Source organism: Pongo abelii, chromosome 6 (genome assembly GCF_028885655.2).
Source record: "Pongo abelii isolate AG06213 chromosome 6, NHGRI_mPonAbe1-v2.0_pri, whole genome shotgun sequence".
Lineage (NCBI taxonomy): Eukaryota > Metazoa > Chordata > Mammalia > Primates > Hominidae > Pongo > Pongo abelii.
Genome location: NC_071991.2, coordinates 140,822,618 through 140,838,311, shown reverse-complemented (window position 1 = coordinate 140,838,311; position 15,694 = coordinate 140,822,618). Strand labels below are relative to the sequence as shown.

Sequence of the window (15,694 nt, the reverse complement as noted above, 5' to 3'; positions counted from 1 at the left end):
ATGCATCAACAGACTGAGAAACCTAGAGGAAATGAGAAAATAGATAAATTCCAGGACACATATAACCTACAAAGATTGAACCAGGAAGAAATAGAATACCTGGACAGACTAATAATGAGTAATGAGATTTAATCAAACCTCTTTTTCTTTATAAATTACCCAGTCTCAGGTATTTGTTCATAGCAATATGAAAATGGACTAATGCAGTCACGTATTGTTTGATAATATGTAAGAAGACTTAATCAAACCTTTTTTTTTTTTGAGATGGAGTCTTGCTTTGTCGCTCAGGCTGGGCATGACCTGAGCTCACTGCAACCTCTGCCTCCTGGGTTCAAGCGATTTTCCTGCCTCAACCTCTTGAGTAGCTGGGATTACAGGCACCCGCCATCACCCCTGGCTAATTTTTGTATTTTTAGAAGAGACAGGATTTCACCACGTTGGCCAGGCTGGTCTTGAACTCCTGACCTCAGGTTATCCTCCTGCCTCAGCCTCCCAAAGTGCTGGAATTACAGGCATGAGCCACCATGCCCAGCTCAAACCTCTTTTTCTTTATAAATTATCCAGTCTTGGGTGTTTCTTCATAGCAGTATGAAAATGGACTAATACAGTCACATATTGTATAATAAAAAGTCCCTCAACAAAGAAAAGCCCAGGGCAGAATGGCTTTACTGGTGAATTTTCCCAAAATTTTAAAGAAGAACTGACATCAACTTTTCTCAATCTATTTTGAAAAATTGAAGAAGAGGGAATTTTTCCTAACTCATTCTTATAGGCCAGCATTATCCTGATACCAAAGCCGGACAAAGGCACAACAAAAAAAGAGAAAACAACAGGCAATATCCTTGATGAACATAGATGCAAAAGTTCTCAACAAAATATTAGGGAACTGAATCCAACAGCACATCAAAAAGATAGTACACCATGATGAAGTGGGCTATCCCAGGGATGCAAGAATGTTTCAACAGAGGCAAGTTAATAAATGTGATACATCACATCAAAAGAATGAGAGACAAATGCAATATGATCATCTCAATAGATGCAGAAAAAGCATTTGATAAAATTAAACATCCATTCATAATAAAAACTCTCAACATAGGGACTTGAGAGCTTAGGAATTGAAGGAACATACCTGAATTATGTATAGAAGGAACATACCTCAACACAATAAAGGCCATATATGACAAACCCAAAGCTAACATCCTACTGAATGAGGAAATGCTGAAAACCTTTCCTCAAAGAACCAGAACAAGAGAAGGATGCCCACTCTCACCACTCTTTTTCAACATAGTACTAGAATTGGGCAAGAGAAAGAAATATGGAAGGTGTCCAAATTGGAAAAGAGGACGTAAAATTGTCCCCTCCTTTTTTTTTCTTTTTTTAAAGATGACATGATCTTATACACAGAAAACCCTAAAGACTTCACCAAAAAAACTGTTAGAACAAATACTGATAAACAAATTCAGTAAAGTTTCAGGACACAAAATCAACATATAAAAATCAGTAGTGTTTCTATACACCAATCACCAGCTCATTAAACAAGAAATGTGGAAAACATTCTTATTTACAATAACTACAAAAAAAGTACATAGGAATAAATTTATCCAAGGAGGTGAAAGATCTATACAATAAGAACCACAAAACACTGATGAAAGAAATTGAAAGGGGCCACAAACCAACAGAAAGATATTCCATGCTCATGGATTAGAAGAATTAATATTGTTAAAATGACCATCCTACCCAAAGTAATCTACAGGTTCATTTTAATCCCTATCAAAATACCAATGACAATCCTCACAGAAATAGAAAAAGGAATGCTAAAATTTGTATGGAACCACAAAAGACCCTGAATAACCAAAGCAATCCTGAGCAAAAAGAACATAACTGAAAGCATCACACTATCTGACTTCAAATTATACTACAAAATTATAATAACCAAATCAGCATGGTATTGGTATAAAAACGAACACAGAGAGCAATGGAACAGAATAAAGAACCCAGAAACAAATCCATGTGTTAAATATTTAGAGTCAACTGATTTTTGGCAAAGGTGTTAAGCACAAACACTGGGGAAATAACACCCTGTTTGATAAATGGTGCTGGGAAAACCAGACATTCATATGAAGAGGAATGAAATTAGACCCCTGTCTCTCTCCATATACAAAAATCAACTCCAAATGGATTAAAGACTTAAATGTAAGACCTGGAATTATAAAACTACTAGAGAAAAACATAGGGGAAACACTCCAGGACATTGGTCTAGGCAAAAATTTTATGCCTGCAGCTCTAAAATACAGACAACAAAACCGAAAATAGACAAATGGGACCATACTAAACTAAAAAGCTTCTGCATGGCAAAGAAAGCAATCAAGAGAGCAGACAACCTATAGAATGAGAGAAAATATCTGCAAGCTATGCATTTGGTAGTGTACTAATATCCAGAGTCTACAAGGAACCCAAACAACTCAATAGCAAAAGACCTTAACAATCTCATCAAAAAGTGGGCAAAGAATCTGAATAGACAGTTCTCAGAAAAGACATACAAATGTCCAGCAAGTATATGAAGAAATGCTCAACATCACTAATCATCAGGGTAGTGCCAATTAAAACCACAGTGAGATATCATCTCATCCCAATTAGAACAAGCTATTTTCAAAAAGACAAAAAGTAATAAATGCTTGTGAGGACATGGAGAAGCAGGAGCTCTAATATACTGTGGGAATTTGAATTAGTACAGCCATTATGGAAAACAGTATGGAGGTTTCTCAAAAAGCCAAAAATAAAGCTATTATATGATGCAGCAATCCCACTACTGAGTATTTATCCAAGGAAAAGTAATATATTGAAGACATATCTGCATCCTCATTGTTTATTGCAGCACTATTCACAATAGTCAAGATATGGAATCAACCTAAATGTTCATTGACAGGTAAGTGGATAAACAAAATGTGGTATATATACACAATGGAATACTATGCATCCACAAAAAAGAATGAAATCCTGTCATTTGCAGCAATACGAATGAGCTTGGAGATCATTACGTTAAGTGAAATAAGTCAGAGATGAAAAGAAATACTGCATATTTTCACTCATATGTAGGAGCTAAAAAAGTTGAGTTCATAAAAGTAGAGTAGAATTGTGGTTATTAGAGGCTAGGAAGGGTTGGGGGAGAGGATTAGGAGAGGTTGGCTAACAGATGAATCACAGCTAGATAGAAGGAATAAGTTCTAGGCTTTATAGCATTGGGTGAATATAGTTAACAGTAACTGTGTATTTTTGAAAGCTAGAAGAGAGCCTTTTAATGTTTCCAACATAAAGAAATGCTACACTTTTGAGTCGATGGGTATGCTAATTACCCTAATTTGATAATTACACATTGTATACATGTATAGAAATATCACTCTTAGATACGTTCTATTATTACATGTCAATTAAAAATAGAAGGGAAAAAAGTTGAATTAGAGGAAATACATACCAGAAGAATGATGTATATTTTGGTATATTTCAGATAGTGTGGATTTCAAAGATGAATCTTGAAGCCCAATTAATTTTAATAGGTACTAAAAATTTAACTAGAATCAAAAGAACCCACAAAATCTTTTAGGCTAAAGGTACTAGAAATATTTGAATTATATAATAAACCTCCTCAAAAGCCTTCAACAGTGTGTACTGGCACTATGTTAATGGTTGAGTAGTGGTTACATAGAGGATGTACCATTACCTGCTTTTGTATATGTTTTAAATTTTCCAAAATTAAAATTATAAATAGAACCTAACCATCAGGCCCTTTCAGTGATTATACTTAGTGAAGTGAATAGAATGAAGCATCAAGAGCTGCCAGAAAAGGTATTCCTGAGATGCAGTGTGAAGGGCTTTGCAGGCCAGTCAGAAGGTTTTTGCATAATGAGAAGCCTTTGGAGGATTTTAAGCAGGGGAGTGTGTGTGTGAATGTGAGTGTGTGGTGGTGTGTGAATGTGTGTGGTGTGTGTGTGAATGTGTGTGTTGGTGTGTGTGTGAATGTGAGTGTGTGGTGTGTGTGAATGTGTGTGGTGTGTGTGAATGTGTGTGTGTTGTGTGTGAATGTGTGTGGTGGTGTGTGTGTGAATATGTGTTGTGTGTGTGAATGTGTGTGTTGGTGTGTGTGTATGTGTGTGTTGGTGTGTGAATGTGTGTGTGAATGTGTGTGGTGGTGTGTGTGTGATGGTGTGTGGTGGTTGTGTGAATGTGTGTGGTGGTGTGTGTGAATGTGAGTGTGGTGTGTATGAATGTGAGTGTGGTGTATATGAATGTGTTGGTGTGTGAATGTGACTGTGTGTTGGTGTGAATGTGTGTGGTGGTGTGTGTTTGTGAATGTGTGTTGGTGCATGTGTGTTGGTGTGTGTGAATGTGTGTGTTGGTGTGTGTGAATGTGAGTGTGTGTTGGTGTGTGTGAATGTGAGTGTGTGTTGGTGTGTGTGAATGAATGTGTGTGTCGGTATGTGTGAATGTGTGTGGTGTGTGTGAATGTGTGTGGTGTGTGTGAATGTGTGTGTGTTGGTGTGTGTGTGAATGTGTGTTGGTGTGTGTGTGAATGTGAGTGTGTGGTGTGTGTGTGAATGTATGTGGTGTGTGTGAATGGGAGTATATGTGAGTGTGTGCGTGAGGTGTGTGTGAAAGAGTATATGAGAGTGTGTGTGTGCATGTGCAGTTCAAGTGAATGTGTATAGGTTTCTTGTTCACAAAGTTATGGAATTGGTGTGAATATCGTAGCTGAGTTGAAAGGTAATACTTGTTATCTGAATTTAGCCTCAGTCATTTGGGTGGAGCTTAGGGTGACCAACTGTCCCAGGTTATCCAGGACAGAGAGGTTTTCTGGGTTGTGGAACTTTCAGTTTATAATATCTGAGTGGTTGGTTACCTTAGTGGTAGCAATAGATAAAGGGTACAAATTGTGAGTAGTTGTATGTTCGAAGGGTGCTTGGTGGATAAGGAAATAGAAGAAAACTCAGGCAGCTGAATAGATATGGAAGTCAAGGGTGAAGATCTCTAAAACAGAGAGAGTGGCCAACAGTGCCCCACCCTTAAGGGGATCAGAGGTGATGAAGACTCAGGCCACAGGTTTGACTTTTAAAAATATTATTAACTTATTCAGATCAGGACTTACTAGGCATGTTTTTTAGTTATTTAGCCTTCAAAAAACAAACAGAAAAAATTCTGCCATTGGGTAAAATTAATGCCATCAGTGCCAAAAATGTAAATTAGAATATAGACACAAAACTTAGTTAGTGAAATAACTCATGAAAGATAAAATATTAGGCAAAGGTGTTTGAATCACTTAACAATTTGATTAGATAACAAAGAGGTTAAGACCATTTCTTGTAGTATTTGGAGATATTTAATTTTTATTAAGTTAAGATAAATCTCACATGAATCTTAACAAATCTTAGTCAACTCTTATGAGTAGAGTGTGAGTGTTAGGTGCTATTCCACTGAGCAGTGAGATGAGGAAAGAACGGGCCTATGGGGTCTTGGTATTTTCTGCAGGTCACATTGCCACTCCCTTCCTGCCAAGCATTTCCATCACTCATGGTCTCAGCTGCACTCAGGGCTGCCAGCCATAATCTACTATCCAGCTACTGGTTTGAATAAACCACTGATTTATTTGCAGTCTCGAGAGCTGTAGGCAGGAAATGCAAACAGCAGCTTTCCCTCAGGAGGGCTAGATGTAATGGGACCCTTTTCTGTTTTGCATCCTCAGGGTCTGATGGGAATCTCTGAGGAAGCTCAGTGGAACATTTCTTTTTCTCTCGGCCCTGATTTCTCCTAAATGGCTCAGTAAGACCGAGAGGAAAAGATTCTGTCCTGAGTTCTCTGCTCCCCATGGTGAAGGAACTAGGGAAAGAAGATCAGAATTAAAAAATTGTTTTTAGAGGATAGGAGTTTTAATTGTGCACATTTGAGGTTTAGGGTACATTCCTGACTCCACAGTACATAGATGACTAATCAGGAATTTTCCACATTGTAATTTAATCCAGTATTCTTTTCTAGCCTGTGTACTCTTGGAGGGTAAAATTTTTGTTGAGTTGATCTTTATTTACTAAAAATGCATTAAGAAATACATTTTTGTTGAATAAATAAATGCACTTATCTTCATATGGTGGTTTACAATTTATTATAGACATATTTTATTTGAGTCTTACAGCAACCCTGTGTAGTGGATGTTATGATTATTTCTGCTTTCCAGATGGGGAGACTGAGGCTCAGAAAGGTTTAGTGACTTTCCCAAGATCACACAGAATGGAGACTGAAGTCTAGATCTTTGACACCAACTGTAGATTCTTTCTATACACCACACTAACTAAGCATTTCCCATCATTATGCAATAAACCAGCCTGTTGCTTAGTCATCTAAAAAGAACACAAAAATATAAACATTGCCCTGCTGGATCAAATTCACAAGGAGAAAGCACTCAGAAAGCCTAGTGTTCAACCTCACCAGAGATGGTTTGTAGAGGCATGACTGTTTCAAACTCATTTCAAACTCATTGTTATCAAGTGAGTAGCTTCAGGGCAATAGCTTTCAAAGCCTTAAGTAGAAACAAAATTTGGGCTCTGTGTCTGTCCTTAGCAGGTGGGAGACAGGGGACTAGAACATTAGCTTTCTGTTTATTTTTTAATTTTATTTTTTACAGAGAACTAGTGGATTCTATTTTAAATATTGCACAGGGACAGAGAAAAGCTGGAGAAATTGAAAGTAGCAAAAATATTGGGGAAGTTGCCACATTCAAAACATGGCAAAAATTCATAAAAAAGGATGAGTTCATGTCCTTTGCAGGGACATGGATGAAGCTGGAAACCATCATTCTCAGCAAACTAACACAGGAATGGAAAACCAAACACCGCATGTTCTCACTCATAAGTGGAAGTTGAACAATGAGAACACATGGACACAGGGAGGAGAACATCAAACACTGGGGCCTGTTGCGGGGTGGGGGGCTAGTGGAGGGATAGCATTAGGAGAAATACCTAATGTAGACGATGTGTTGATGGGTGCAGCAAACCACCATGGCACATATATACCCGTGTAACAAACCTGCAGATTCTGCACATGTATTCCAGAACTTAAGGTATAATAAAAAAAAAAAAAAAAGAAAAAATAACATGGCAAAAGTTGCCACAATAAGTATCCCTGGTTTTGCAATGAAGTGTGGCTGGGGCCTGGGGAATGCTGTGCCTTCAAGGGTAGGAGAACATGCCTAAGTGAAGGGTCTGCAACTGCAGCCTGGGGGCAAATCTGACCCACTGATTCTTTTTGTTTTGTATAGCCCACGAGATCAACTCAACAAAAGTTTCACCCCCCAAGAGTGCACAGCTGGGAAAGAATGGACATGACTGTGCTCCAACAAAATGTCACATCATGAAATATTAATTTTTTTAACCATTTAAAAATGCAAGAGGCATTTATTAAAATGCATTTTTAAATGGTTGAAAACATTAAAAGAAGAATAATATTTCATGACATGTGAAAATTATATGATATTCAAATTTCAGTGTCCATAAACAAAATTTTGCTGGAGCACACCCATGTCCATTTATTTATTTTTTGAATCACCATGGTGGCTTTTGTGCTGCAACAGAAGAGTTGAATTCTTCTGGCAGGGACTGCATGTGGCCCACAAATCCTAAAATATTTACTCTCTGGTCCTTTACAAAAAAAGTTTGCTGACCCCTAACCTAGTGCCTGTTAGGTTCAAATTGACACTCAAATAACTGTCGGGCAGCTAAACTGTGGAATACTAGATGTCTTTCATTTCTGACATTGTCAGGAAGGGAACAGGAATCCAATTCTTAAGGCCACCCTATACTTTTCACCTGCCACTTGGATGACTGAACTACTGGATCCATGGCCATGTTCTGCCACCAAGCCTGTGGGACTATAAAGGCTAAGCCTTCTGCGTGCATCTGGCCCAGTCTGCTCTGTCCTTTTCATATCTGGCCTGCTTTAAATATCCTCATTCTAGATGCCTCTCAGTGTCACTCCACTTCCCTTTAGAGTACTAACAGCTAACATCTATTGATGGCTTACTCTGGGTCAGATGCTGTGTGCTAAACACTTAGGATGAGTGAGATAACCCTAGGAGGCTGGTATTTCTCATTATTGTTCCCATTTTACAGATGTGGACACTGAGGTTCAGAGAGATGCAATAACATGCCCATTTGCACATCAGTAAGTGGCAGAGCCAGGACCCAAACCCAGTCTCACGACTCCGGGAACTGCACGGGTGGGGGTGTGGAAGTTGATGGGTTGCAGGTTTTTCTGTTAACGCTCCACCCTGCCTTGGATCCCCTCCTACTACTGCTGCCACACTAAACCTAGGGGGCGGCTGGTACTTTTCTTTCTTGGGCTATCTTCAAAACCACTTTTCTCTTATTTTTTTTCTTGATGCAACTGAAAGAGGGTGGAACATTCATAAGACATTTTGCTAAAAAAAAAAAGAAAAACCAAATGAGAGACAAACCAGGAAAATTTTTTACAAATCTGTATTCTTCCTACTGAGGTTGTTTGATGGGCTAGCGCCACAGACACAGAGCACCTTTGCAATGCCACACCGGGAAGGAAGAGTCCAACCCAGAAATGCTCCTCTTCAAAGCTCTTGGAAAACTTTGTTTTGCTGCTTACAGGGTAATCCCCACAGGCCTAGGCAGAATTGTCAGTTAAGAGCTTCTCCCAACTGAGAATGGCCAAGATTAACCTCAGCACTCAACACCTCCACATCTTCCCCTTTAGGTTCCCACTGCCCCAGCCCTTCACCCCACCCATTTTCTGCCGTCTGCTCCCATTTTCCGCCCAGGCCTGCCCTTCCTGGGCCATGTCACAGGCTCCAAAATGCTTCCATCTTCTTCCTATCAACAGAAACTTGTAGCAGTGTAACATGTTACCTCTTCCCAGCACACACTTGATTTGAGCGTTTCCCTGAAACTTTTACCTCTCCTACTTTAGGCAACGCTTCCCCCATTTAGAAAAGGGTACAGAGAGTTCCCCCAGCCTTCAAACATTACAGACTGGCTTTTTAGCCTTTCTGTCCTCCTCTTTCTCCCCCAAACAAATCTTTCTGAGTACATAAGAAATTTCCTCCTCTTACCTCTCTTCTAAAGATTTTTCTTGGCCAGTTGCGGTGGCTCACGCCTGTAATCCCAGCACTTTGGGAGGCTGAGGTGGGCAGATCACGAGGTCAGGAGATCAAGACCATCTTGGCCAACATGGTGAAACCCTGTCTCTACTAAAAATAAAAAAATTAGCTGGGCGTGGTGGCACATGCCTGTAATCCCAGCTACTCAGGAGGCTGAGGCAGAAGAATCGCTTAAACCAGGGAGTTGGAGGTTGCAGTGAGCCAAGATGGCACCGCTGCACTCCAGCCTGGGCGACAGAGGGAGACTCCATCTCAAAAAAAAAAAACAAAAAAAAAAAACTATGTATATATTCCTTGTCTCCAGAGGAGAGGGGGAAAAGGTAAGACAGATGGGAGGGCTTCCTCTCTCAGTGTCTTTTTTTTTCTTTCCTTCCGTGATCTTTCCTAATGCATATGTTGCCCTGTCTTCAACAAGACATAATTAGTTAGCCTTTGGTTTCTGCTCCCCTCCCCCAGCACAAGACATTTTAGACTGATTGAACTTACAGTTTCTTTTCTTTTTATTACATAGATGTTTCTTCCCTGCTGCCCCAAGTAAAGAATGCCTGAGAGAATAACAGATTTCCTGTAGAATAAAAGCAAAGAAAAGCCAGAACCACAGTGGAATTTTAGCAGACACTGAAGTAGTTGGAAGGGGAAGATGATACTAGATTTTGGGACAATCTGGTGCCCATAAAGTCATAGCCCTTAGACTGGCCATGGCTGCCAGTCTAGCCTTTATTTGCAAGGACTTGACCAGATATGAGGAAAGAAGCCAGACACCCTGCCTATGGGCTGGGCCTGCCAGACTGGAATCCATTGCTAACCAAAATCCCCTTACCTTCTCCACATGCTAGATGAATATTCAGAGTGACTTTGTGGGTAGAGGAATCCTTCACTCTATCACTTTCAACATCCTGCAGGGCTGTGGGCAAGGGAGATGATGTAGAGTTTGCAAGGTGGGAACCTGTAATACTGAGACCACAGCAAGCCGGGCTTTGCATTTGGTTACAGACCTTAGGCCAGCAGAGTCAATTATTGTCTTCATTTAGGACTTCTGATTGCTGTCTAAAGCCAGACAACTTGAAGACTAGGTATTCTGGGTCTTTCTGAGTGCTTACTTGGGTTTTACATACAGAAGAAAGAGAATTGGAGAGAATTTTATCTCGTTGAAGGCAGGCCAACATGTGCGTCGATAAGGATGTTATCATCCTTGGAGCTTTGTTAGCTATGTGCTGCCTTAGGCTCTTGCTAGCAATGAGATGATATTTCTTCATATTAAGTATGGAGTTATCCACTTTGTGGTCTTGACATGGTTCATGTTAATATAAGGCAACTTTAAATCAATTTTCTCTCTAACTCTGTAATGCATCAGAGAACCGTTAGTGGGTACATGGCCCTTTTATCAATATATATAACTTGGAAGAAAATGTATATTTCTCTATTCTAGGGATTGGAATAAAACTTCAAAATCTAACAAAATCTAATTTGTCTTACTATAACAAATACTGCCTGAAATAGTCATATAAATAGCTATAGCTTAAGAAAACTATCAAAAGTATGTGTTTTATTAATATTTTACTTTTCAGGTAAATAAGTCCCAAGCTGTCTGAGCTATAAAGGAATGTGTGTGTGTGTGTGTGTGTGTGTGTGTGTGTGTGTATGCCATGTATATGTGTGGTTTTTGCAGTTTATGGATGTAAGCTCTCTGAAATGTGTGCTCGAGAGCGCTGGAGCTCAGAACTAGACTTTGCTACTGACCTTATATTTTCATCTGGGGGCTACCTAAACTTGGTATGATCGGCAGCATTCTTTTTTCATTTTCCTCAATAATCATGACTTAAAACTTACCTAATAAAAGACAACTTCAGATTCCTAACGTTCAAGCTCTAAGATATCTGGGGAGAGGGTGTCCAATATTTTGTGAACAGCTCTTTGAGACAATGCTGCTGGAACCATCCTGAACAATGACAACAGAGAATAATGTTTTTCCTCTTCTCCAGCGGCCTGCCCCAAGTAACCCGCTCTTGCTCCACTATTTACTTCAAGGTAACCCAGAACTGGTAAAACCAGAGGCACAGGTGCCACTAGCATTGCCACAGAGTCAGGAGCTGAGCAAAACAGACGCTCACTTACTCTGGCCTCTTCCTTTTCTCTTTCTGCTTCCTGCCCACTTCACTCTTTTCCCTGCATTCTTACTTTCCTCTCTGCTCACTTTGTCCCCTCCCATTTGGAGAAATAAAGCATTGAACTGACCCTTCACATATCCATCTGCCGTTCTATAACTCATCTTTATCTCCAAACATCCTCTCTAGACTATTGGTTTTTACCCATCCCCTCCCTTTTGGCATCATCTTCTGGAACTCCTGGGATCAGGATGTCACCCTATCACTCCACTAATAGCACACATGGCCTCCTTTTAGTCAAATCCAGAGCCTTTTTCTTCACCCTTTACTTTCCTTGGACCCTCTGCAGCACTTGATAATTTCCGGCAGCCTTTCTTTCCTGAATCTTCTTTCTCTGTAGCTACTCTGGTTTCCCTTCTACCCTGTGGACTGAGTGCTGTGCTCTGCTTCACCAGCCCTAACTGTGTGTTAGTTGGGTGTCTTAAGTAGGATGATCATGTAATTCTTCATCCAGACCATGATATTCTTGAGAATTAAAGGATGCTCAATTGACAACAGACAATAAACAGAGATTGTCCCTGGCAAACCGATATGTCTGGCCACCCTCTCCTTAAGGCTCAGGAGGAGAAGAAAGTGGAGAGATCTCAGGGCAGGATATGAATGAACATAGTTCAAGGAGCTTTCGAAGTCCATCTTCAGGTTTCTTAGTTACTTCTGTTTAGAATCTCAAGTTAAAAATTCAGCTTCATATTTATAAAAGGATCACGTTATCTGAGAAGTGTCAGAGCAGGTTTGGGAGAGAAGAGACGGGTGAGGAGAGAGTTCTACCTGCGGAAAAGGCAGAAGTGGTTGGACCAGGTCCTGCAGTCCTCCCTGAGTTCCAGTCACAGAGTCTGCCCTTTTAGGTAAAGAGGAACTTGGTGCTGAAACCGCTTCCAGGCTCTTCTCAGCCCCGGGTTGCCCAAGATCAGCTGTACTGAGTGGCCGGCAGGGTAGGCAGCCATGATGATCTTGCACAAAATATTCCAGGAACTGTAAGTGTCAAAGATGTTGGACATGGAAAGAAATAGAGCAATTGCATTGAAAATGTAGAGGATGAGAAAGTAGCTGGTGGCTTTGATGGCCCCTATGTGAGCCTTCATGCTGGGGTCCCTGGACCCTGTGGCATTGCTTCCCATGTGTAGGGTGTGTCTCTTGAGAGAGAGGATCAGCAGGGTGGCTGCCAGGATGAACATGATCAGAGGAACGAAGATCCCCATGTTGTAGAAAAATACCAGGTTGACCATATTGGTCTCAGAGAAGTACTTCTTCTCCGTGGAGTTGGAGGAGGAGATAGGAATGGAGCTATTCACATACACATTGAAGACATGTCTCGAGAGAGGAAAGCTGAAGCTTAAGGAAACCAACACTGACAGCCTGAGAAGCCAAGGCATCAGCACTATGATTTTCCTCTTCATCAAGAAGAACAAAGGATGATTGAAGTTTGCAATTCTAAGACAATAGAAGACTTTGAGCCAGGCAGCAAACCAGAGATTGGAATGGTTCAGAAAGACAGTGATGACTTTGAAGAGGATATACACTGTGTTTTGGTTATAAACAATTCGGAATAGCAGACTGAAAATGTTCTCCAGCATCATCCAAATCTGTAGTAAGAGCCTGGAAAAGCTCAGCATCAACATAATGTGGTCACCAGTGGGGAGTGTTTTGCCCCTGGCCCACTCAGCCCCATAGATGGCCGTGATGAAGCCACTCCCAAGGATGCCAGTGATGCACTCTATTCCGGAGACCACCAAGGTGAAGGTGACCTTGAACGTGGATATGTCTTTATCTGTGGCATCTGTGTTCACCGTTGCCATTCTCTTTGATCCTGACTTTCAGCTTTCTGCGCCAAGAACGAGTAACTGCTCTGCAATCTTCTGACCCTTGCTCAATGTTATTGTAATTTCCGCCCCCCTCATTAATGGTTATTTCCAATTTTTCTCCATTTGTTTATCACATGACTACAAGTTAGAGGCTTCACATGCAAATAATGAGAGGATCTGGTTACTGGGTCTGTCTCAATTTTTCATAAAGATACATTTGTCTTGGGCTTTCAGAAGCTCACTAGAAATAATTTGAGACACGTTTCTAGCTCAACACTTTCCTACCTTATTTACTTTAAGTTCACATTTACCTGATAAGGCATGAATACAAGGCCTTTTTACTTGTCTCACAAGATCTCTGTTACCTGCTAAATTATTTGTAAAAGCTCAAACAGCTTTTAAAATCTGTTTTCCCCACTTCTTTTCTTGTCTCTCTTATTTTGGGAGAGAGTTTTATTTTGATAGATACCATGTTTGTGAATAAGAAATTCCCATAAGCTCATATATGAACATCTTTTACTTAGAATTGAGTTTCTTCCAAAAAGGCCTGCTATTATAATGTCCTCAAATAGTATACAGAAAAGCCAAAATTGGATGCTATTCGAGTTGGAGAGAAGGAAGTCTCCATAGTTCCAGTTTTTATTGTTTGTGTACATGTCATCAATTTCAGCTTACTGAGATCCCACATGACTATTTGAGCTCAGAATCAGGTAGAATGAGCCTGGGGAGAATTCAGTGTTCTGGACATGGTGTTGAAGTTCGGAAATGTGATAAGGTACTGTAACTTGAAATTTAATTTCCTACTTTTTAACCCTGGCTGTGAACCAGAATGAACTCTGGCACTTTACAAGAATATGTAGATGCCCAGGACTCATCCAAATCTAGGAAATCAGAATCTGGACTAGGGCTCAGGCATGCTATCTTTTAAAAAAGCCGAAAGGTCTTGTTGCTCATAGTCGGGATTGAGAACCAAAATCTTAGCTGGAAACCAACGAGCCTTGGGTCAGATTTGGCCTGTAGTCATTTTACCTTGCATTGGCTAATGCTGTACAGCATTAATCCACCAGTGTGTAACTATTTTTTTGAGGGGTTCTATTGGCCAACATTTAAACTTAGGAGATTACTTATATGCACGCACAAAAAATCTATCTTCTCTTGAAAAATTAGAAGATTTGTCAGTATTGGGTCTTCATAGTGAATTGGCTGAAGCTGAGTAGTGGCTGCCCATTTTAAATAAGGTATATACTTTTCAGTTTGTTGACAATACTAATTCCTAGTGTCTTCTTGACACAGAAGCTGAGTGCCAGTTATCATTTTCCAGTGTGCTTGCCCTGTTATTTTTATTTGATTTTTTTTTTCTTTTTGAGACTGGGTCTCACTCTGTCACCCAGGCTGGAGTGCAGTGGTGTAATCATGGCTCACTGCAGCCTTGACCTCCATAGCTCAGGTGATCCCCACACTTCAGCCACCTGAGCAGCTGGGACTACAGGTTCATGCTGCCACACCTGGCTAAGTTTTGTATTTTTTGTAGAGACAGAGTTTCGCCATGTTGGCCAGGCTGATCTTGAATTCTTGGGCTCAAGCAATTCTCCCATCTCAGCCTCCCAAAATACTGGGACTATAGGTGTGAGCTACCATCCCTGGCCTTGGTCCATTATTTTTTTTATAATATACATGGATGAATGATAAAAATGGGTTTCCCTACCCCAAATTAATTTTATTTAAAATAAAGAAGTTGGCTGGGTGCAGTGGCTCATGCCCGCAATCCTAGCACTTTGGGAGGCCGAGGAGGAGGATTGCTTGAGCTCAGGGGTTTGAGGTCAGGCTGGGCAACATGGTGAAACCCCATCTCTACCAAAAATACAAAAAATTAGCTGGGCATGGTGGCACGCACCTGTGGTCTCAACTACTCGAGAGGCTGAGGTGGGAGGATCCTTGAGCCTGGGAGGCGGAGGTCTCAGTGAGCTGAGATGGAGCTACTGCACTCCAGCCTGGGTGACAGAGCCAGACCCTGTCTCAAAAATAAATAAATTAATTAAATAAGGAAGTAGAGATTTAATATTTGTATAGAAATAAGCACCAGGCAAAGCAATATATTTCAAAATTAAGAAAGCATTATTTAGAGAAATTAAAACTTATGTCAACACAGAGATTTGTACAAAAATGCTCACAGCAGCTTTATTCATAATAGTCAGAACTGGAAACAAGATTTGTTGGCAGGTTCTGCATCTCCTGTAAGAGACTCATTAACTTTGGTTAGTTCTCTTAATTGAGGACAGTAGTAGTTGTCAGCAGCTTTCATGTATTCCAAAGCATCAAACTCACTTTTTGGTTTATTTTGTCCCAACATATGCAAGTTTGTAATAAATGATATCTCCCCAGATTTCTGGCACACAATCATTGACTTCCATTGTTCTGGTACTATTTTCTATTGGTCTTCACTCATGTTTTTCTCTGATTTTAAGAGGTGGGAACAGAAGGAGATCTTGGGCAGGGTCTGCCTGTAGCCCCAGAGGCTCAGGCAAGAGGAGTAGGGAGGGGATCAGCCACTGGGGTGTGGG

The 15,694-nt window shown here is 40.5% G+C and overlaps 1 protein-coding gene and 1 long non-coding RNA gene across 3 annotated transcripts in view; one reads left to right on the top strand and one right to left on the bottom strand.

Annotated features, from left to right (window-relative positions):
- The window catches only part of LOC129060506 (uncharacterized), a 253,030-nt gene that overhangs the window by 59,198 nt on the left and 178,138 nt on the right, over window positions 1–15,694 (top strand). The gene's annotated exons all lie outside the window — the stretch shown is intronic.
- On the bottom strand, window positions 12,127–14,265 carry TAS2R40 (taste 2 receptor member 40). Its single transcript, XM_002818586.4, has one exon. The coding sequence runs from the start codon at window positions 13,125–13,127 to the stop codon at window positions 12,156–12,158; it is 972 nt and encodes a 323-aa protein (XP_002818632.1). The 5' UTR covers window positions 13,128–14,265; the 3' UTR covers window positions 12,127–12,155.

Excerpts from the sequence above, each read along its gene's own strand:
- TAS2R40 (XM_002818586.4), bottom strand. The coding sequence starts at position 13,127 with ATGGCAACGGTGAACACAGATGCCACAGATAAAGACATATCCACGTTC.